The 24,027-nt window shown below is 40.2% G+C and overlaps 1 protein-coding gene and 1 non-coding gene across 12 annotated transcripts in view; both read right to left on the bottom strand.

Annotated features, from left to right (window-relative positions):
• The window catches only part of LTBP1 (latent transforming growth factor beta binding protein 1), a 476,883-nt gene that overhangs the window by 110,385 nt on the left and 342,471 nt on the right, over positions 1-24,027 (bottom strand). For all 11 annotated transcript variants that reach the window (XM_039478754.2, XM_039478757.2, XM_039478764.2 and 8 more), the window contains 4 exons: positions 16,895-17,020; positions 15,573-15,698; positions 15,060-15,182; positions 10,634-10,753 (listed from right to left, as the gene is read on the bottom strand). In XM_039478754.2, the coding sequence (XP_039334688.1) occupies positions 10,634-10,753; positions 15,060-15,182; positions 15,573-15,698; positions 16,895-17,020 (495 nt within the window). The remainder of the gene's footprint in view (positions 1-10,633; positions 10,754-15,059; positions 15,183-15,572; positions 15,699-16,894; positions 17,021-24,027) is intronic.
• LOC120362074 (U6 spliceosomal RNA) lies at positions 12,820-12,931 on the bottom strand. Its single transcript, XR_005578077.2, has one exon. It is a non-coding gene; the product is annotated as a U6 spliceosomal RNA (small nuclear RNA).

The following is a 24,027-nucleotide window of genomic DNA, read 5'->3' as shown; positions in this document are numbered from 1 at the left end:
ATGGCATGCATTTGCATTGTATTAAAACTGTATTCTTTCTTCCAATGGAATGCAGAAGTAGAGTTATGCTAAGACACGGCAAAGACGCACCCGTGAGTGTGCACATGGGTGTGTTCCCTGGTCATACTGAGAAGAGCCAAGGAAATGGCACGGCCTAGGTGCTCTGTGTTGCTTTCACAAAGTATCACTAATTACGGCAAATTGACTCTAGTCCACGGCAACAAAAATAGCACTTCCAGACTGAGTCATTAACCACCCTTTCTTTGGTTGTGGGAATCCACTTCTGTAAACACTGAAGGCAAACAACTTGAAAGAAGAAGCCAAGCATTGGAGCCAAAGTAAATAATGGGAATGAGCCTAGACACCAGGCATAGAAATTCCAGACAGCAACAGGAAAATGTCATGTTTAGTATCTGGTTTTGTTTCAAAAACGTTAACAAGTTCAGAAATGTATGGATTGCTCTCTTTAATTATTCATGCACCAGGGAAAGTGATTTATAAGGCTGTAGAATGTAACAGCAAAATCAATCTCTAAGACCATATTTTCTCTAGGTAAAGTAAATTAACAGGAATTACAGATTACTATTTAGGAGATACTTATAAAACTTTTATTTTTCTAGGCTACTCATGGCTGATGACGAAGCAGAATGCCTTGAAATATCTAGGGTAGCCTGATGTGTTTATTCTTTCTTTTGCTTATTATAGACATAATTGCATGGGACCAGAATTCTGTCAAGCCAATCACTGTAGACAGAACAGTTTGAACTGAAAGTACATGGCTTAATGAGATTATGCTCCTGAGAAAATAGCAAGACAGTAAAATATAACCAAAGCATCTTGACAAAGAAGGAAGGTCTCCAGAGAGCAGTCACACATAAAAACACTTGGTGGATACAAATGGGGTAAAATTAATTCAGCATTGTATCATTAGTCCAGATTTCTTTCCTAAACTGAAGAATCATGCATAAAGCTGGTCAGTCTACTGGATACGTCCTTGATGTCCCCCAGATACCTCTGAGTCTTTATGGCCAAAGCTGACCCCTCCCTGTCTTTTCTCTATGTTATTTTCCATACCAATATCTATTACCATTACCTACTGACATGCCCAAGTCAGAAACCTGGGAGTCATACCTTCTAGAGTCCTTACTTTTATTCTCCCTCTTTCTTCACATTGTTGATTGCCCAGGCATATCAATATGCCTTTCAAATCTCTCTTAATTCACCTACGTTCATTCTTTCTCACCTGAGTTACTGCCACAGTCTTTTAATTTGTTTTTCTAAGATTTGGCTTCTCTAATCCATTATCCAGCTTGCAGACAGAATACACTTTTTTCTAAAATACAAATCCGATAAATGATGTTGGCTCTTCTACTTAAAAAACCTTCAATGGTTTTCAGTGTTCTTCAGTTTAGTCAAGGACACAAACTTGTGGGGCCCTGGGTGGTAATGACAGCAGAAGTCGTGGCCCCACAATTCAAGCTTCCAACCCTTGGGAGGATCTCTCATCAATGCCATAAGAAGTGCTATGCTTTGAAAATGGTTTGTCCCAGCTAAAACTCATGTTGAGACTTGGTTGTCAAGGTGGGAGTATGGGGAAGTGGTGCCTTGTGTCTTTAAGAGATGATTAGGTCATTAAGATGGGTTAATGTCTTTCTCTTGAGACTGGGTTAGTTCTCGTGGGAATGAAATTGTTCCCAAGAGAGTGGACTGCTATAAAGTCAGGTTGTCTCTGTGTTTTGCTCTCTTTGCATGTACTTGCTTTACCTCCCACTTCTCCAGAATATTAAAAAGAACACAAGGCCCTCACCAGAAGTGGCCATTCGATCTTGAATCTGCCAGTATCCAGAACCATAAGCTACATAAATAAACCTCTTTTCTCTATATATGACCTAGCCTCAAGGTGTTCTGTTATAGCAACACAAAATAGGTTATGAAGGAAGCAGGTGGTCCTCACCCACCAGATGGCTGCCTTATCACTAGAGCAGAGGTAGATGATTACGGCTCTGGTTTTCATGGCGGACCTTAAAATTTGTCTTACTCTAAGATATGGTCTTACAGAATATTCATATTAGCCAAATTCTTCCAATGCATATACATAATGAGTTCAACAGGTCTTCGTGTTTTATCTCAGTTAGGAAACTTATCATAAAAAAACAGTGTTGCTAGAAAAATTGGTTCTAGCCAGGTGCGGTGGCTCTTGCCTGTAATCCTAGCAACTCAGGAGGCTGAAGTGGGAGGACTGCTTGAGAACAAGGGTTTGAGATCAACATAGTAAGCCCCTGTCTCTACAAAAAAAATTTTTTTTTAATTAGCTGAGTGTGGTGATGCATGCCTATAGTCCCAGCTACTTGGGAGGCTGAGGCAGGAGGATCACTGTAGCCCAGGTGAGAAGCTGCAGTGAGCTACGATCACGCCACTGCAATCTAGCCTGGATGAGACCTTGGATTGTAAATCTCAAATAGTTTACCAATGGGCTTTTGAGACATAGGAATCTGGCATTTGCTACTCACTGAATTAATTAAACCTCCCAGAATAAGAAACTTGCCAGAGGCATCAGATCAGACTTGGCAGGAAGAAAATTCAAAAATTTATGCATACACCTTAAAGCATGTGTCAGCCTGGGCAACAAGGGAGATCCCATTTCTTCAATAACAAAAACAATTTAGCTGGGCATGGTGGTGAGTGCCTGTAGTCCAAGCTACTTGAGAGACTGAGGTGGGAAGATCACTTGAATCCAGGAGGTCAAGACTGCAATGAGATGTGACTGCACCACTATACTCCAGCCTGGGCAACAGAGCAAGACCCTGTCTCAAAAGTAAATATGTATATAAAAGTAAAAATAAGCATTAAAAAAAGATATATGAATCCATCTTACTATCCTATCATGTAGTCCAAATTGATCCTTCTCATCTACAGTGCCCAGAGAGACAGTAACAAAAGCTTTGTTGAAAACTAGATGTGCCAAGCCTACAGGATTTCCTGGTCTACTTATCTAATCACTGTATCAGAAAAGGCACTCAGGACAGTCTAGCATGACTTATCCTTGATGAATCCTGCCTGATTCTTATAATCATCACTTCCCTTTAAAAATGTTGCACCTCATCATTTGAATTGTGCATTCTATAGTTCTTTGTCAAGATTAACATGAAGTTCAGTGGTCACTAATTCCCAGACTCCACCTTCTTTTCTTTTTAGGGGGAGAATATTACTCTCTCCACATCCTTTTGTAACTGTCACTTCTCCACAGTTTCACAGAGATGATGCTCAGCTGGCCACTAATCCCACAGGCTCATTGTCTCATTGCCTTGGGATGTAATTCACCTGGGTGAAGAACTTTTTTAAAAATTTCCCTTTCTAATATCCTGGGAACATACCAGACTGTCTCAAGTCCCTCCCCGGTGGGCATAACCCACCACGTACAGAGGGTATTCAGTGGCTCATGTCACCCAGTCATGTTCTCCCAAGCCTGTGCTTTTTTACACTTCATGTAAAAGCAGCTGCTTTGGTTGGCTAGAATTTGTCCTGGAGCAATAATTTGCCTGTATTATTTCCTGTACTTTCAATGAGATGAATATGTCAACATAGCCAATTATTTCTCTGAGGCTATCCAACCTCAATTTGTTCCTTAATCACATCACCAATATAGGCTTCAGTGAATGAGCATCACTTGAGACAGGGATAAAGCATCTGATTCTAGCACTATAGCTACATGAAAACACAGGATTACTCCCTACTCCAACTGTGTCATTATCTCAGTGATTCCTCAACTATTCTTCACACATAATCTTTTATACCAAAGAAGATGGGAGAACATATTTGGCAGAAAAGCAAGCATGGCAAAATGAGAGACAGATGCTGGTCAGGCCAGTGTGATGACACCACCTCAGCTGCACTCAGGGTATAGTACATCCTCAGAATCTCACACCTCCTCTGTCCATTCTGATGAAGTTAAAATATGTGGTGGTAGCAGCAGAGTTGCTGACAAGCATTTGTTACATAATCCTCAAAGAATCATCACTGCTTTTCACAACTGGAGAAGAACCAATGAATGCTGTGCACATCCTACATAAAGAGCCAAGGATGATCTCAGAAAAAGCAAATCACTAATCCCACCAAATTACTGGCTTCCTCCCTCACCTTTCCAAAGAAACGTTTTATCTTTCAGCAAAACTCAACTGCCACTACCTGTGGTGCAGACTTGCCATCTCAAACTCTAGAATCCCCTAGCCATTGTTTTGTTTTGTTTGTTTGTTTGTTTGTTTGTTTGTTTTGAGATGGAGTCTCACTCTGTCACCGAGGCTGGAGTGCAGTGGTGCAATCTCAGCTCACTGCAACCTCTGCCTCCTGGGTTCAAGGAACTCTCCTGCCTCAGCCTCCCAAGTATCTGGGACTACAGTTGTGTGCCACCATGCCCGGCTAATTTCTTGTATTTTTGGTAGAGACGAGGTTTCACTGTGTTAGCTAGGATGGTCTCCAACTCCTGACCTCATGATCTGCCTGTCTTGGCCTCCTCAAGTGCTGGATTACAGACGTAAGCCACCATGCCTGGCCATCCCCGAACCATTATTACTGCTGTTTGTAAGGGATGATTCCAGCCCATGTGGCTTTCGCCATTCTATGCACTTTTATTTTCCTTATTGTCTTCATTATATTGTTTTGTTCTCTAGTTTTCTCATGTGTACACGAAGGGTACATGTGATACTGTATAGAACAAAACACTGGATTTAGAGAAAAAAGATAGGGGGGTCACATCCTAGTTCTGATATTCATTACCTATAACCTTTAGTAAGCCCATTCACTTGTTTGGGAATCAATTTCCACACTTGTACTACAGGGATAATTACTGCGGCAATCAAATGATACAATCATGTCAAAACCTTCATAAACTATATTCAGAAACACTTTGTTATAATAATTAATGTTCCCACAAACCATGCTCCCTGCTTTCAAAAGTTTTTTTGTTGTAGTTTTTATGATTGCAAATCTTCTCTGGTATATAGGAGATACATAGACAAGTGCTTAATAAATAGCTTAGTGATTGATTACAAGCATCCTTTAGCATATAATCATTTAGGGATAATGCTAATGTCTATACATAAAATATGAAAAAGGTACATGTTGTACTCAGTTGCAATCTTCTATAAAACAAATACCTGCTGTACCAAGTCTTCAATTTCAGATTCGTCTATAAATATTCATATAAGCCACTGAAGTTAAACCGAATCTTCAAATCTGAAAACAAATCATAGTGTGAAAAGAACTTCTAGAACAATGAGCTCTCCATGTTTTCTGTCCAAGTTTATTCTTCAAGTTCTCGGTGCCAGGTCTTGGTTAAGACTGTAGCTAATCAGTTGTCAAGTAGACTGAATGATACTAAATTCTTCAAACAACCAAGACCTACATTCAGAGAGCTTAAATGGGAGTCAGAAAGTCATTCTCAACTTAATCAGGGACTAGAAAAGAAAGATTACTCTGAAAAAAATCTCAGAAATTTGTTACCAGATTACAACGTCTATCAAGAACTGAACTACAAAGCAAGGCAATAAAGTAAACCCCCAAAAGGCTAGCTGCATATATCCGATGGGTGGCATGGTCTACCTTGTGAAGGTGAGCAAAGACAGTAAAGGAATGGAATGGAAACAGCAGCATGATTATAGACACCTCAACATTTGTTAGGAATTACTAATGACCCTACAGAGAAGTATCATGGCTCCCAAGAAATACATTCCACCTAAGCAGAAACAGTAAGAAGTTGGAAGGAGTCAAGAGACATATCATACTGAACGTGCACTATCTTGTCTGATCTTGGAAGCAAAGCAGGGTTGGGCCCGGTTAGGATTTGGATGGGAGACATCGAATGGAAACCACAAAATTATTTAAATTCATAAAAGAATGCTCCAATGACATGGAAAGAATTAAAAAACTATACATCATGAGCTTCAAAAAGCCAAAGAGAATATATTTATATGGAAGAATGTGATACACAATTTACTTTACCAAGTATCAGTTATTACTACTGCATTTCTTATGTTTGAGGACAAGAGTGGTAAAGAGGAGGGTAATAGTTGGAGGAAGAAGGGTTATAGCATGGACTGGGTCCCACCATGTGTCAGATGTCTACTAGGTGCTTCATATTGCTTATTTCATTCTGACAATAAACCTTATGCAGCAAGTATTTCAATCTTTGTTATCACAGATAATAAAGCTAAGCTTCAGAGAGGTCATGCAGCCCAAACTCTGTCTAAATTCAGGGAACTAACATCTCTACATTAGCAATATCAAATGTATTTTTTTTTTTTTTTGAGACAGAGTTTTGCTCTTGTTACCCAGGCTGGAGTGCAATGGCGCAATCTCGGCTCACCGCAACCTCCGCCTCCTGGGTTCAGGCAATTCTCCTGCCTCAGCCTCCTGAGTAGCTGGGATTACAGGCATGCGCCACTATGCCCAGCTAATTTTTTGTAGTTTTATTATAGACGGGGTTTCACCATGTTGACCAGGATGGTCTTGATCTCTTGACCTCGTGATCCACCCGTCTCGGCCTCCCAAAGTGCTGGGATTACAGGCTTGAGCCACCGCACCCGGCTCAAATGTATTTTTAAATAATTAAATATTAGAGAGTTTCCTTGGGGGATGGCTCTCATCGGGTTTGAATTGGGCCAGCTCTCCACAAGTCAAGAGGAACCTGTAAATTGAGTACCTGACAAGCTGGCTTCCCTTAAGAAAGGTCCTGGTTGAAACAGCCATTTGGAACTGGCCAGAACCCAGAGTGACGAAATAGTCATTAAACGCGGGGATGGAGTGGGCAACAACTCCAGGCTGAATGTCAGGCCCAAGGAATACAGTGCTGAATGATCAAAGTGACTCTCAAGAGAAGAATGAAATCCATGACTTGAAAGATGCAGTTACAGTTAACAGAAGAGCCAACAAGAGTTGCCAAAAAGCATTAGGGATGACGTGTGTTAGGCAGAATCTGAAATGATAGATACTGGAAGTGGATAAGAAACTATTGGGATGAGGGATTGTATGACCTGAACTAAACAGCAGAGAAAAAAATGTAGTCCCTCAGACGACACCTGCTAACGTTTTGCCTATTTCTGCCCAAAACAATTTCTGCTCTAATTTATAAAACAAGGAGAAGCTTCAATCAGTAAGATCCAGCTTACACGGCACGAATACAAAGAAGCCATTAATGGTTTCACCAAGGTCATCATTTAGTCTGTGAAAGAGGCAGAAAGTGAAATTGGTATAAAATCCCTGCAGAATACAGGGGTTGAATAGCAATGCTTAATGAAGTCATTCAATAGAAAAAGAGTCGAATCAACATGAAGATAGATGAGTTTAGAAAAAAAACTATAAGCATAATGCCAAACGTAAGTAATGTTATATAAAACACTGTACATGTTGATTATAACAATGTAAAAATATGTAGTCAGAGGAGAGTTGCAGGAAAAAAGATAGTAAGATTTATGGAACAGAGCAGCCCTGTGAGATACGCATTATCATCTCTACAGAAGGCAACCAACAAATGCCAAATGTAGGACTTTTCACCAAAATGGTGTGATTATAGGAAACGTTCAGAGTCTTTAATGTTATCACACAAATTTCCAATTAAAAATTGGGGCAAAAAACTCATCAATATATCCTAAGTTATCAGAACTAAAAGGATATAAAAAAAAATCACAGGTAACTGTATGTTAGAGACAAAACAAATGACTAACAAGGAACAGCACGTTAGTCACTTAGCATCTGACTATCCTGACCACCACGGGATCTCTAAAGACTAGCTATCTTTTTCTTTACCTTTCTTCATGTCATGCTTCTCATCTGACATTCCACATATTGTACTTGCTTATGAGTTTATTTGTAAGCACAATATAAGCACTAGAGTATAACTACAATGAGGGGAGAAACTTTATTTATTCACTCCCTATCCCCAGTGTTCTGGAAAAATACCTGGCACATTACGTAGACACTCAGTATTTGTTAAAAGAATGAATAGATATCAAGTTATGTTAGTGATGAACTCAACTCCAAACTAGGCTTAAGACAAGACTGCACCTTCTGAAAGGTGTTTTAGGGTACTGGAAGTACAAAGATAGGGCTAGGCAGTCATTCACATGGTCGGAGATTAGCAGAAAAATCCAACCCACCCATTGGTTCAATGTAAGCAGAAAGGCATGCTGCAATATCTGCTTCTTGTCACAGTCAACTTCTCAACATTTGAAAGCTCTACTACTATAAAAAATTAAGATGGAAAATCTCTTTCAGTATAACCTGCAAAGGCCCTCATGAGACATTTAGAAGAGCTGCAAGTCCAATATGAACAATATTAGAACTGCAATTAAATCTTGGGGGCGTGGCTTCATCTGGAGATTATGCAGAGCCTAAAATTTTACCCAAAGCAGAAAGATAAAGGACACTGCCTCCATTTAACAACAGGAAATACATGACCTCAGCAATGCAATAGCAAAACAAGGGGCTAAATGTGGGACTTCGGCTGAATTGAGAAATGCAGTGATTTAATAATTCTGCTTATGATTCTACTCATCTGGTTGACAAAAGTAAAATTAGTTTTAAATGAGGTGCTGTGCTTCTGTCATTGAAGTTTATATATATATGCACATGTAGGTATAAGAATTCATTTAGTATTATTTACATTGAAGAGCAATCACTTGCCAATTTGGTCAGTCACATTCCACTATAAATTCATGAATCAGGGCTGTGTTTACACTACTATTATGAAAGGCAGAGTTCAGGCTCTGCTCCTGGATTATTGATCAGGAGCTGAAAATGAGAATACACATGGAACCTTGATAGGCAACTATGAAATTTAGGCCAAATGGGAAAACCGAAAGCATATGTATTAATACTTTCTGACCAGCACCAGTTACATAAACAATTGCTTATCAAATAAACAACTAATGAATAAAAATCTTTTCTTCTTTTCCACCAAGATCTACATCTCACAACTCCATCGGTAGAGACTCCTGGGCTGGGGATGGGCTTAGGGACTCAGGACAGCAAGCTCCCTGCACTAGCTACAGAGGCTGAGCTGGTGGTGACTGGTGATGAGACTAAGGTTTTAAAAGTCAGAGTGCTGCAATCCTCATTAAAACACCTAAATGTCTTCCCAGAGCTATGAGAATGAAGACCACCAGTTTTAACAGGACTAAGAAGGCTTTAAATTATTCAGTGGTCTGTCCTCTCATCTTGCAGCAAATCTTCCCGTGTTCTCTGGCCTTCAGCTACACTGGCCTTCTGCTTTCTTCTTCTTCCACAAGCCCCTGGCATATGCTGTTTACTGTGCCTGAAATGTTCTCCTCCCACTCTCTCGCCAGTTGAACCTCAACTCAAGAATTTTCCTAAGGGCAGCCCGTTCTACCATATGCTCTCATAGTATCATAGAACCTCCTTTCTAGTGCTTATCTCATCTGTGAGTCGGCGTTGATCTGTGAGATGTTTGGGTACATGTCAGTCTCCCCGACCAGACAGTAAGTACCCAAAGGAAGGGGTCGTATCAGTTTTTCCCCTCAATCTATCCCAGAACTTAGTACAACTCTGTGGATACACAGTAAGTTTTGCATTTTGTTTCTTATTTTAGAGACAGGGTCTCACTGTCACCCAGGCTGGAGGGCAGTGGCACAATCACAGCTCACGGAAACCTCAAACTCATGGACTCAAGCGATCCTCCCACCTCAGCCTCTCAAGTAGCTAAGATTACAGGCACACACCACCATGCCCAGCTACATTTTTAAATATTTTGTAGAGATGGGGTCTTGCTATGCTGCCCAGGCTGGTGTCAAACTCCTGGCCTCAAGTGATCCTCCTGCCTTGGCCTTCCAAAGTTCTGAGGTTACAGGCATGAACCACCATGCTTAGCCTATAGTAAATTCTTAAGCATTAGAGGAAGAAAGGAAAGAAGGAAGGAAGGAATGAAAAGTTTAACTCAAGTATTCAGAGTTCTGGTGTGGAATGGAAAAGAGTTCAAGTTTTAGGAAAAAAGATCACATGGTAAACACAAATGCAAACCATTAACGGGGACAGCTAATTATAGCACAGCTAATTAGAATCAAAGCAAATGTATCACTGTATCTTCCTCAGTGCCTAAGGCACCACTTTTGCTACTTCTGTTGAAAATGTGTGTGTGTGTGTGTGTGTGTGTGTGTGCGCGCACACGCGCACAACTGTTTTGAACTATTTGTTCAACTATTACTTGAAACTAAACCTTTCAAGTAACAGCACAGCTTTCCAGAAAGAACAGTTGTTTTACCTAATTCTACTTGTCTGTGGTAGATGCTTCTTATGCGTCTTCCCTCTTTTTAAGTGTTTTGCTCTCCATCTCTCTTCCTTCCTGTAGGTCTTACTATCTTATTTGGTTTTGGATATTTATCACATGAAGAACAACAGTTGGTTTCAATCCTAATTATATGCCCCACCTAGAATCTTACATCTTTCATGCTAAGTCATTTCCTTATTTTCTCAATGGTTAGAAGTTACTGGGAACTTTTCTTAGAATGATACAAGATTTCATTTTTTCATTTTGGAAGAGGGATCCATTGGTATTACACCACTCTATCAGAAAATGGGGCACGCAGAAGAAACAAACCTTTGATAAGTACACTATAGTACCTACCTAGGCACTGTCCATTCCAGCCTTGGAATCCTTCTGTGCAAGGAACACACTGGTAAGATCCAGGAGAATTCACACACTGCTCATCTGGACAAGTACTTGGATTCAAACATTCATCAATATCTGAAAAATCAAAAAGCTAGGTCGTGAACATTTTATCATAATACTAAAGCAAAATATTTTGTGATGAAGGGGGAAAAAAGCATATTCTTTCTACATTTCAGTGGGAAAAACAACAATTGGGTAAGTGAGACATTGGGTCTATATTTAAATACATGGCAATAATGCATGGTCAAGCATACCTGAATTAAAATATTTGCACACATTCCAAGGAAGAACCTGGCCCCAGTTCTTCAACTAGCTGGATCTTGCTTTGTCACTCTGGGAGCTGGCACCTTCTTTAGGGCCAATATCTGGACATGAAACCTTTCAAGTAATAACACAGCTTTCCAAAAAGAAATACAAGGGATTGGGATGAGGGTGAGGGAGCCATATATCCACTCAGCTTAGAGGTTCTCTCTGCAGACATTGCATGCTCTAGGGAAATCCTCACTTTGGTTTCATGAGCCCAAGAACATCCTAGGTTTGAATAATTTAAAACCTTTCATATGACAGGAATTCCTTGGAGGTGGAAAAAAAAAAACACTAGGAGCAAGTGAACTCATCACATACTTCCCAGTCTTTCCAGAAAACATGGTGATATGACCATATGGTAATATTTTCTGGTAAAAATACACCTTACTTTTCATATTCACAGCTAACTGAAGTTATTCATCATCATTCTTTCCAATTTGAGGAGAAAAAAAATCACCTAAAATATGGTTAAGTCTGTTGCAGAGATAACTACTACGACAGCTTTAGGCATTTTTAAGAATTGTTGAAACAACAAAACGAGGAAAAAGATACAGGAGAGAGTTCAACAGTTTAAGATTAGTGGCAACACTGTGGCTTCTAGCTGCGTTTGAAATAAGTGTTCTGTGTGTGTGGAGGTGGATTTTGAATTTAGATGAGTGGATTTAAGGTTTAAGTGTCCTAATACACAATGTATATATGACTTTTAATCGTACTTAAAATATAAACAGATCTTCAGGACATAAACTAGAGAAAGAAAGAAAGAAATGTATAATGGGTCCACTAAATATCCATGGGTATTTGATGTCTACATTCTAGTAAATACTTAAAAATCATCTCCCATTGCATATCGTTAGGCATGTGAAAAGATGCTTAAAGTGAAAAAGCTGAGGATGATATTAACAAAATAAGCACCAGGTCAGTGTTATAATTTTTTTTCTATCAGTAAAAATTCTTGCCAATAGCCAATGACACATAGTGGTTTTTTAGGTCAGATGTTCTGGGACTTCTTGTTCTACAAAAAGATGATGCTTGCCAGTTTCGTTTTCCAAATAGCATCACATTCTCCTCTGGATGGGATATTTTCAAAAAATAGAAATACAATTGCTAAATCAGAGAATGCCATTGAGACAGGCTGGTCTAATAAATAAGGTGCAATGTTGAGCAATAGAAGATAACGTCCCTGAATTTCTAGCTGCTCTTACCTCTGCTTTGCCCTCTTATATAAATTGGGAACTACCTGCCTTGTAATATCTTAACAGAATAAAATAAGGATGCATGAGATAATGTCTGTAAACTACAATAGACTCCTTGGAGACCGGTGTTATTTGAAAGCAACTTCGTTAGTGACAGCTGAGAAAATCTTCAGTGAGCCAGAAGCCCAAGGACGTTTGGTTCTAGTCCATGATGAAATTTGAAAACAGCCACGTTGCTTGGCTCCTTCTTTTCAAGCCTTTTCATGGGGATAGAATTATATATTATTTATCCTGGGAACCCCAGTTCTCTTTCTGCTAAATAATTTTAATATCTTGAATATTACCTAATATTCTCCTATAAGCTTTCAATTTAAGTACATAATTTTCCAATTTCTTTTCTATACCTTTTCATTCTATTACTTAAGTATCTTATCTTCCCATTCTTGATCTATCTAAGCCAGGCGTCCCCAAACTTTTTACACAGGGGGCCAGTTCACTGTCCCTCAGACCGTTGGAGGGCTGCCACATACTGTGCTCCTCTCACTGACCACCAATGAAAGAGGTGCCCCTTCCTGAAGTGTGGTGGGCGGGGGGGGGGAGGCGGATAAATGGCCTCAGGGGGCCACATGCGGCCCATGGGCCATAGTTTGGGGACGCCTGATCTAAGCACTTAAGAATCAGTCCTTGCGCAGGGGCCATGCTAATCTTCTCTGTATCGTTCCAATTTTAGTATACGTGCTGCCGAAGCGAGCGCGGTGGCTCAAGCCTGTAATCCCAGCACTTTGGGAGGCTGAGGCGGGTGGATCACGAGGTCAAGAGATCGAGACCATCCTGGTCAACATGGTGAAACCCCGTCTCTACTAAAAATACTAAAAATTAGCTGGGCATGGTGGCACATGCCTGTAATCCCAGCTACTCAGGAGGCTGAGGCAGGAGAATTGCCTGAACCCAGGAGGCGGAGGTTGCAGTGAGCCAAGATCGTGCCATTGCACTCCAGCCTGGGCAACAAGAGCGAAACTCCGTCTCAAAAAAAAAAAAAAAAAAGAATCAGTCCTTGACTTCTTTGGTGGGGGCTGGAGGATACTGCTCTGCACATAAATGCCTGGCAAATAAACATATCCCCTGTTTTTTTTAAAGCACTCCCCACAACTACAGAGGTATTGAGATCTATACAATCACAAAAGGAGTCAAGGATGGGCAAGATTTAAAGAAACTATAACTTAACTAACAAAGTAACAGCCATCATACAAGTTATAGCAACATGAAATTATTTCCATGAAAACCCAGAAAGTTAACTTCATTCATGGCTCCCATTTTACAGGTGATGTATCACATTTCAAAGGGGCACAGTAAGGGGCTGCGAGTCAGGCAGTTACAAAGTGTGGGGGTGGTGAGCTGACCCCACCGTCCTTGCTCTTCCCCATCCCGCGCTGCCTCTGCAGCAGAGGAGGGTTCCCTGGAAGAGAAGAGTGGAGACACTTTACACGTGTGCTTGTCTGTAGCCTCTAAAGGCTCCATTCTGATCCAAGCTGATCAGAGACCCAGCAACATAAAACACTCCCACTTGACTCTAGATTAGAACCCAAGGGGCCGAGGCAATACGCCAGCAGGAGAGGCAAGCGTAGGCTGTCAAAAAAGGTCTAATTAGCTCTCCCTCCAGGCCTGGGTCATTACAGCACTGAAGAAAACCAACATGCAGAAGCCAGGGGACGGCTGAGGGCTGGCTGTGCCAACCTAGTCCACCCCGCCCCAACTAATAGAGCCAGCTCTATTGGGCTCTGCTGACCGGCAGACAGGGAACCCCAAGGAACCAGCACTACGCTCATGTGCCCTCAGAGACCCCGTGCTCCTTCACTCTCATATTTCCATGGGAGGTTTTCAGCAGAAGGTCATTATATTTCTTCACAAAAATTATTGCAAAAAAGTGCCATAAAGGGTTTTTTTGTTTTGTGCTTTGGAGACAAGGTTTCGCTCTGTCACCTAGACTGGAGTGCAGTGGCACAATCTTGGCTCGCTGCAACCTCTGCCTCCCAGGTTCAAGTGATTCTTGTTCCTTGGCCTCCCAAGTAGCTGGGATTATAGGTGTGTGCCACCACATCCCACTAATTTTTGTATTTTTAGTAGTGAGGGAGTTTCAGTGTGTTGGCCAGCCTGGTCCCAAACTCCTGGCCTCAAGTGATCTGCCAGCTTCAACCTCCCAAAGCACTGGGACCACAGGCATGAACCACAGTGCCTGGCCTTGCCACGGTGGTTTCAAAAAGAACCAAAGCAACTTTGACACAAACGTGAACAGAAACATAAAAAGGATAATAACTGTGACCACGCTATAAATATTTTTATAACATTTCTATAATGAGAGAAAACTCATTGCTGTGCTCAATAATGAGGAAATTTTATCTAGCACAGTTGGAATCTGACCAAGAGTTGGTCAGATCATGGTTCTTGGGGAGTCTGTGAGAAAGTCCCAGAACACATGTGAAAGAAAGCAGCAGAGACAAAGGAATGTAAGTAGGTGAAAAGGTCAAAACAAAAAATCAACACTGGTCACACCGGTACCATGTTCCCAGATGAATAGTCTGGACTCTGTCATTAAGTCTGGGTTTGTATTAAATATGATGCAATTAATTGTTCTACGGTGATGTTACTCCAAATACCAGAAAGGGAGATACTGAGGTGAAAAATAATGAGAGCACGAAGACGGAAAATAATCCCAACAGAGTCACTGAAAGGTGGAGGCAGAGAGCCTGTGAATCCAGGAAGCAGAAAGAGCTCGGATAAACTGGTGTCGTGCACGGAGTGTGGAGGGAAGCAAGAACCACGCCAGGTGCCTACCAAGCCCACACATCACGGTCACGTGTGCTCAGCACTCTCAGCAGACTCACCCTCACACTGGCCTCTCCGGGTCATGCGGTACCCACTGTCGCAGTATTCACATCGGAACGCCCCCACCGTATTGACACAGTGCCCTTCCCCACAGATGGCCGGCCTCAGGCACTCGTCAACATCTACGAGGAGCAGAAAGCATTGTTCAGTTTTGTTTTCCAAAATTGTTTCAAACCCTTCCCACCTCCCAGCTTAGCTCAAATACAGTAATGAAGTAACTGATTTCTACTTTCCTTTTGATTTGATACACATCAAAATCACCCAGTTTTGATTCATGCACGATGGTCCAAAAGTAACATTTAATGCATCTTGTCTGTGCACATATTTGATGCTCTTTCTTCAAAAATGTTAGGAAAAAAATCCATTTTTATATCACCCGAGATCTAGCACAGTGCTGTCATGATGTTTAATAAAAATTTCTGGGTTGTCTGAATAAGCACTGAACAGATAGTCTTAGAGGAGCTAAAAACCCAGATCTAAGAATTTATAATCAGGAAGAACACTGCCATTACCTATGCAGTCAGTGCCCTCCTCACTGGCCATAAATCCTGCTGGGCAAATGCATAAGAAACTTCCCTCGGTGTTTTCACAGCGGCCCTGGGAGCAGAGGTGTTGGACCTGAGTACACTCATCAATATCTGTAACAAAAATACAAAAATACATATAAAAAAATTAGTTCTGTGTAGCAAGAACTTAGTTTCCCTGTTCCATTCCATAAAATACCATTGTATTATGCCCTGGGTACCTACCACCTAACCTTTAAAACTGAGGCCAATAGTAAAAGGAGACACAATCTTTCTCCTCAAATACTTGAAGGATTGTGACTGGAAGAGGGAAGAGCCTACTGTGTATAGCTTCAAAGGCTAAAACTACAAAACCATAACACTGGTGCTTCAAAGAGACAGATTTCAGTTCAACACAGAAGGATTCTCCTGATAACAAGCGACATCCAAGCAACGGAATTTGCTGTCAGTAGGGAGTCAGAAATGCCACAAAAGAGACTATTCCTCCATGCACAAAGGGTAGAGTTGGATTAGATCATCTCTGTTGACTTTTCAACTTCATATTTTAGGTTCTAAATGTAATGCATACAATATATGCAAATGACAAGGAAATAGCCATATTACGGAGCAGGTGGCTGTCTCCTTCCCCCACCATACACATAAACCAAACAGCAAAATTCATATTCTAAAGTTGCATTAATTAGATCGGTGCCTTTGTAATGCTTATATTGGCCTTATAATTCAGTGTTGAATTTTTTTCTTAAAAAAAAGAGAAAAATTAAATTTAGAGTTACATTAACATGATTTACTTAACTCTATTGCATATCTTTTTCAGACACATTTTTTTTCCCCAAAAGGAGCATATATGAGATCCCTAAATTTCTAAATTGACTGACACCTTCAGGCCAGCATATATGGATTTTCAATTTAAAAATCCCTTTAAAAAATCAAATCTTATGTGCGCAAATTAATGTAATTCTTCAATGCAGTATATATTAATGTTAATTTCTTTTTGCTAAATACATGTTTTTACATAGCTGTTTCTGGAATTCATGTTTTGTTTACTTTATCCAAAAAGCTTTTGGAAATTATTTCACCTTTATGTAAATGTATTACATTTGGTGAGGTAAACAAATATTGAACAAAGAGGTAAGAGAATTCCAGTTGTTAAGCAAACCTTTTTTTGAGCTCCCTTAGCTAAGGGATAAACATTTCAAAAAATTAAACCAGTAACATTTTCCCAAAATGGTTAAGTTGGTCTAAGAAAAAAATGTTCTAAATGTACAAATGTTTGATATGCAATAATTTAGTCAATCAAAATTTTCTCTTACCAACACATTTCCTCTGTTGTTCACTGAACTTGTAACCCTCGTAGCATATACAGGTATATCTCACTGGTAGGTTAATGCAGTGTCCTGCTCCACAGATATCAGGGTTCACAGTACATTCATTGATTTCTTTAAAAGTAAGTAAAGTAATGTGAAAAAACCCACAGAAATGAACAGATTTCACTCCTACTTGCAAAGCATTACTTTGTTTCCTGACCAACTAGCAAATTATTGCCAGCTCTGCACTTAGAAGACAAAGGTGACCTCTGACATCAAGCATAAATTCATGTGATTACTTTATAATGGATTAGTTAGTCCCATCCAAGGTCATCAATAGTTCTTTGTGAAACCATTTTTAAGATGAACCAAAGTGAGTAGAAACTCAGAAAAAGGCTATGTTGTAAATTGTAAGAAAATCAATTATTAATAAAATAGCTTCCAAAATGGCCTATTAATGATTTTCTGTTCACCCTAGTTCATCTTAGATGATGGAGTTATAATCACCAACAGATAAGAGGGTTCTTATCTATTGATAAGAAACACATGGTAACTTTCCATTCTTTAGCAGGCCATATTTGAGTTTCAACAATTACATCCAATCTCCTCCAAAATTTCTCATGAATCCCTGAAAAGACCTCCCACTTCTAAAAAAAAAAAAACTCTAGGTGTATCTTACTCTTCATTTACCAATTTTGACATGATCATCTTTTATTTCTAGTGGTAAAGTAGCATCTTTTCCCAAATCTTTTCTGTTAAATTCGTTCCTTACTCTCCACTGACCTCTGTGTAAGGCTGACTTCTATACAACCTGTGCAGATTAGTCCTGTTCAAGTCCCTAGTCTACTCACAGACGCACCCTACAGTGGAGGTAGGGTCTTAGGAGTCCATGGTTAGGTGGAAGCCATAAAAAAAAAACCCAAGGACTCAAAAGGGGTCTTCTGACATTAATTACTCCCTTAAGATTTTCTATTTCCAATGACCTTTGTAAGGAGGTATAATGGCACAGTGGAGGTGGTACAGCTGGTGGTTAGAAGCACTGGCTTGGAGACAGTGTAGGCAGGCACAAATTCTGCTGCCCTTTATCTGCCACAGGGGACACGTGACCTCACCATTCTACAACTCACTTTTCTACATGTGTAAAATGGGAACAATCAAAGTTCCAACTTCAAAGTATGAGAAAGAAAGAGATAACCTAAATAATGCACAGAGCCAATGCCTGGCACATTATACGTGCTCAGTAAAAGTTATCTTTTATTATTGTTCATGTTAAAGTCATTTAAGAATATATTTTAAAACCAAAACATTTATACCACTACTACATTTGGCTATTATCTATCATCATAATATAGTAAACAAGGCTCAAAAGAGATGCTGGCGAGTGAGGCCAAGGAACCCTCCAAGGTAAATAGATTGATGCCTCTGAGCCTGAAAACTAAGAGCACAGCTTCGTTAGGTCTGTGGTTTGAATGGGAAGAAAAGCAGGTGGGCCATTCTCGCTAATAACACACTGTCCATTCTGCCCCAGAAGAACATGGAAAACAGTGCTTTAACAAAGATTCCCTAAGGAAATTGGGGTTGAGATTGCTCTCCAAAAAGAAAACCACAAGCTTCATCTTTCATTAAGTATTCACTGTGCTGTGACCTTAAGACTACTCATGCAAGTCATCTGAAAAAGGAAGCATATGAGCTTCAGTATTTTGCACAAAGTCACCTGGTTGTATGAGAAATGTATGGACACCCAACGTATTTACAACTTACTTATACCTTTTGTGAGCCTAATTACGTTAATTCACTTTCAGGAAAACAAATTTGTTTACAGTCAACATATTATCAAATTATAGGAAAAATAATTCAAAAGGCTAAAAACATGGGTAATTAACATGACTGCCTAAACTTAAGTGACTGGCAATAATAAGCCAAAACAATGAATTATACATATAGTATAGAATATCATATAATCATTAACAAGGTAGGAAAATGCTTATTTGTTAAAAAAACAGTTGGACACAAATTGTAATACAGAATATGATTTCCATTATGCTACAATGCACATAGAAAAGAAGGTTGGAAGGAAGTAGATCCAAGTTTTACAATCATTAAGATTAAAAATTTTCATTTTTTTGTACTTTTCAAAATGTTTACAATAAACATGTCTTGGCACTTTCAAAATCCGAAAAGTCTTCCTTGAAAATATCATTTGTATGTACCTAAAATCTGAAGGTAAAAGGTTATTTTTATCAGGTTATACTCATAGACTTTCAGGTAAGAATTTTCTTCTGTTGATAGGATGTTTTTAGTGAAAAAGTGTGAGATTCACAACTCTAACCATCTACTCTATATCATACGTAGAAGCTTTCTTTGCAAGTTATTGGTGTTCAGATTTCTTGGGGTTTCTGTGGTAAGCAGAGAGACATGTTGACCATATTTGCAAACAACAAATCAGAAGGTGGATTAATATACTCAGGACAAGGGTTCAGAACAAATGAAGAGGCTGTCAATCTGGGGTTTTCATGAAAAGCCGGAGGAGTGTTCACTACCCCACTCCAGTAATACCAATTTGGTTATTACCAAGTATTTGTCATTTTGCAGGCACAGCCTTAGAATGGAACTTTTTACATATGTGAACAAGTCTTCAAAAATATGCGATGCTTAAAATGTGTTATATCCCTATGCCACAATTTGCCAACATAGTTAAAGTATTCTCAAATCAGCTCTGAGGTAGGAGAAATAGTGAGGAACTGTAACTCTTTAGTCTTAGGAGTAAAATGAAGAATAACGGCCTTCTGCCAATCCATTATCTTAGACAGAAGCTATGAGGTTGGAATTTGATAAAAAAATGTTTGTGGATTTTTAGCTGATTACCTCGTACAGAAGTATATAGAGATGTGGCTTGCAAACACTGAACCTATCCGGCAGAATCACGTTACATACAAGCAAATGTTAGGCTGACACCACTAGAGGGTACTAAGAGATACATCAAACGAAAGAGGGACACTTTCTGAAACATACTTGATTTCTACTGTGTCCCATTTTTACACAAGTGATTAATTAATGTAACTGTCATCAGTTTGACCTCAGAGATCCCTTCATCCTTTGTCAGACAGGATTCCATTCTTATAGAAAGACAAAAAACAGCAATCACACCTTTAAAACACCCCTGTCTTTCTTCTATTCATTACTCATCAAAAAGTTGAACATCAGAGGTTGGGTGTGGTGGCTCAAGTCTGTAATCCCAGCACTTTGGGAGGCTGAGGAGGGAGGATCACTTGAGGTGAGGTCAGGAGTTTGAGACCAGTCAGGCCAACATGGTGAAACCGCATCTTTACTAAAAACACTAAAGATTAGCCAGGTGTGGTGGTGTATGCCTGTAGTCCCAGCTACTAGGGAGGCTGAGGCAGGAGAATCGCTTGAACCCTGAGTGACAGGGTGAGACTCTGTCTCAAAAAAAAAGTTGAATATCAGGCAAAAAAATAAATTACTGGTACGTACACTTTAAAACATATAAAACGTGTCTCCCCAGCATCTCCCCCTGTGTCTTCCCTCCTTTTCTATTAGGTTTTCATGCCTAAGCACATAGACAGTACGCAAGTCCTGAGAATGTTGTCTTAAGGAACAGGAATAGTTTTGTGCATTTTCTGTTTTTTTAGGGCAAAGACAAGATGCTTTATATTTTTCCTAAGTGGTCACTGACACATCAGCATGCAAACCTTTTCCTACTCAGTAGATTAGTTTATGTAGAAGCATATGATTTTTTGAGCAAACTGCAACAATATAAAGTCTGGAAACTGGGCTCTGATACACCAGAGTCAGGCCTCACACAGACAGCACTCGTTTCTTGTGTCAGGGGTATGCTGGTGAATGGAAATGTCTTGTCTTTTTAGCATGCTTGGCTTTCTTGGCTTTGCTGAGAGATCATCAACGGAGTGCTCCCCACTGGATTCTCTCATGTCCTTCATAATGCCACCTGGTTCACAGGACAGCTCTACTCTTCCCTGAAATGTGTGCTCTCTGAAAACCGCATCTTCACCAGGTCAGGGACCTTATTCTATTTCTTTTGCTGGAGTCTATCTAGAACATGGAAAAAGAGCTGTGACCGAAAGCCAGTGGAAAACCAAATGCTCTATTTATACCAGCAACAAGGCCAATGGTAGATTTAACAGTGTGGTATCTTTACTCTATTTTCTAAAATTAAATGAAACAGAGAGCTTTTGGCAAAATATGAAAATAGGTATGTTGACTTTAGCTTTTTTCTTTGTCATGCGATTCCCTGAATGAATGAATGAATGAATGAAGTCTGGAAATATTAAAGCATGATGATTTCACATGGAAATAAAAGTTCATTTTTCATCAGCATACATAGTTTATTGAGACAGTAATGACACTGGTAATATGCTTGAGAGACAAACATTTTTGGGTCAATTCTGAGTTCTGGAAAAGATCTGATGAGCAAATAGTTTTTTAAATGTCTGGGCCATGATAATTACAGAGGTTTCCACAAGGCAGTTAAGTCAGTCAAAGAATAATTTCTGGCCAGTCTGGCAGAGCCATGGAGAAAGCTTGGGAAGAGCCAGAGGAAGGCATCAAATGTTAACTCATGGAAAGGTTTACGAAAATGCCCTGGCTCCCTAACTGCCCCACAATGAGCATAGATTGTCCCACAACAATTGAAACAGATGTTTCCACTTTGTAAATATCTGCCAGAGAAAGAAAGGTTTGATTTTTCCAACCTATCCTTTAGCTATTAAGACACTATGCTAAATCAAGAATTTATATGCTGAAACATACAATTCACTTGAAAACAGTATGCCAAAAATGTTGCAAGCCACCAAGTCAGCTGTTAAGAGTGGAAAATATCACACTTATTTCCTGCAAATACGTGGCTCACTTATTATCACATGTCAAAGTGTGTTCGGCTAAATCTGAAAAGGCTACTTCCAATTTCACCACTGTAAAGATATAATCACTAAACAATGTGGAGCTGATGATATTTATTTTAGACTCTTGTGTATTCTTCTATCCTTTTATTCAACTATGGGAGAAACTAACAGGAACAAATAATGTTTACCTCCTCTGTGTTTTAGAGACAAAAACATTATTATGCAATATTCCTGAGAGAAATGAAGAGATTGCTCCTTAAATTTGTGTTTGGCCCCCATGTGAAACCAGTGGGAACATACATATTTTGATTTAAATTAAATTTGATACAAAACAGTCTTCTTATGGCTAATGCAGATCACTACGTATAGTGTAGCTCTAAAGCTGCAAAGCATTTCAGTTCAAAGATTCTCTAACAGTCTCCCTACGGATTCATTTAGAAATATTCTTTTACGCCGGGCACAGTGGCTCAAGCCTGTAATCCCAGCACTTTGGGAGGCTGAGGCGGGTGGATCACGAGGTCAAGAGATCGAGACCATCCTGGTCAACAGGGTGAAACCCCGTCTCTACTAAAAATACAAAAAATTAGCTGGGCATGGTGGCATGTGCCTGTAATCCCAGCTACTCAGGAGGCTGAGGCAGGAGAATTGCCTGAACCCAGGAGGCAGAGGTTGCGGTGAGCCGAGATCGTGCCATTGCACTCCAGCCTGGGTAACAAGAGCGAAACTCCGTCTCAAAAAAAAAAAAAAAAAAGAAATGTTCTTTTACTACAGAAAGTGAAGTACCTACAACTGTTGCATGAAAAAAAAATCAGTGTCACTTGTTTCCTGGAAGGATACATTCATGCTACAAACATGTGACAGCAGACGTCAGTTCTGTATTCTGCCAAGCTCAAATTAAGCTTCTAACAAGTTGTCATTTAACTTCCTATAGCAAGGCTACTTCCAGTTTTTTTCAGCCAGCTCTGTAGTTCCGTTGAACCTGAATAACTTCAGTTTGTTACCCTTTACACAGCTGCATTTAAATGTTGAAACTGCATTTATCTAGCTGAACTTAACCACTACAAAGCTAGTACGCAAGAGGTTTGTTCATGTAAGTCAGCCATGCCCTTTCAAAACGAGTTTATCTTCACACTGAAAAATGGAAATGCAGTATTTCTAAAGAACTAGTGAATTACAGTATGTCTTACTGCATTTTTTTCTTTTTAACATTAAGATAAACAATTAAAAGATCCTTACTGTCCAAAATAGTGTATTACTTGCTTGTATGCATTGCAGCTCAAAGCAGTCTCTTATAGGTGTGCTTAATAAATAAGTAGATACATACATGACCTCCGAATACAGAATAACAATTCTAGCCATGGCCATTAAAAAAAATCACTATCATTTTTTCACAGGATCCTTGGAGTGTCACTTTGCCAGCCAGAAACCTCTGTGGCTAGTGGTGCCTTTGCCCAAGTTTTGCTCCCATCTGCTGAGCTTGTTCCACTCACTCAGCCCGGCAGGCTGTGCTCGGGATTGCACACTTGCCAAGGGCAAGCCAGATGCGGAACAGTGAGGGGTGTGTGAGTGAGGGAGCATGGGGTCCAGCCACTATACATAGCCACCTTCTGTGGAAGGGTGGCAGCTCCAGGGGCTGGCACAGGTGCTGGCTTTATGTGAGGCTCAGCTGGACCAGACATATTGCAAGTAATTGCTGCTGCAAGCACCAGCAGAAATGTTGGTGGTGCCCAAAAGCTCGGAGATGCCAGAAACCACACAGACCCAAAGAGGCTGTTACAGCCCTGGCTTGGGGAGCCCCTAGGTTTGGATTCCCCAGAGGGCTGCAGCTCTTCTCCCCTTCTTGTTACCCTCAAGATGGCAAGCAGGAAAGGATATTTCAGCCTCATTTGTGTCATAGCTCTTTCAGTCCCACCATTCAGTGGGTTCTGAGTTCTTGTCCCATATCCAGGAAGAATGAGGTACACAGCCAACTGGGAAGTGAGCAAGGTGGAAAGGAGCTTCACTGACTGACATGACAGTTCTCAGGAGACCCATAATGAGTAGCTCCTTTCTGTAGGCAGGTGGTCCTGAAAAGCTGAGGAGACCTGAAGTGGGGTAGCTCTTTCTTGCAGCTGGTAGTCCTGACTTCAGTGTGAGGCTGGCTGAGTCCAGGGTTTTTATGGGCTCACAATGGAGGAAATGTATGCTGATTGATCCCTGGGTGGCCATGGTGGGCCTAGACAAAGCACCATCTGATTGGCTGAATGGTCATCAATGAAG

The sequence above is a fragment of the Saimiri boliviensis genome, chromosome 1, assembly GCF_048565385.1.
Source record: "Saimiri boliviensis isolate mSaiBol1 chromosome 1, mSaiBol1.pri, whole genome shotgun sequence".
Taxonomy (NCBI): Eukaryota; Metazoa; Chordata; class Mammalia; order Primates; family Cebidae; genus Saimiri; species Saimiri boliviensis.
Note: the sequence above shows the minus strand (reverse complement) of the source record. Positions and strands in the feature narration are given on the sequence as shown.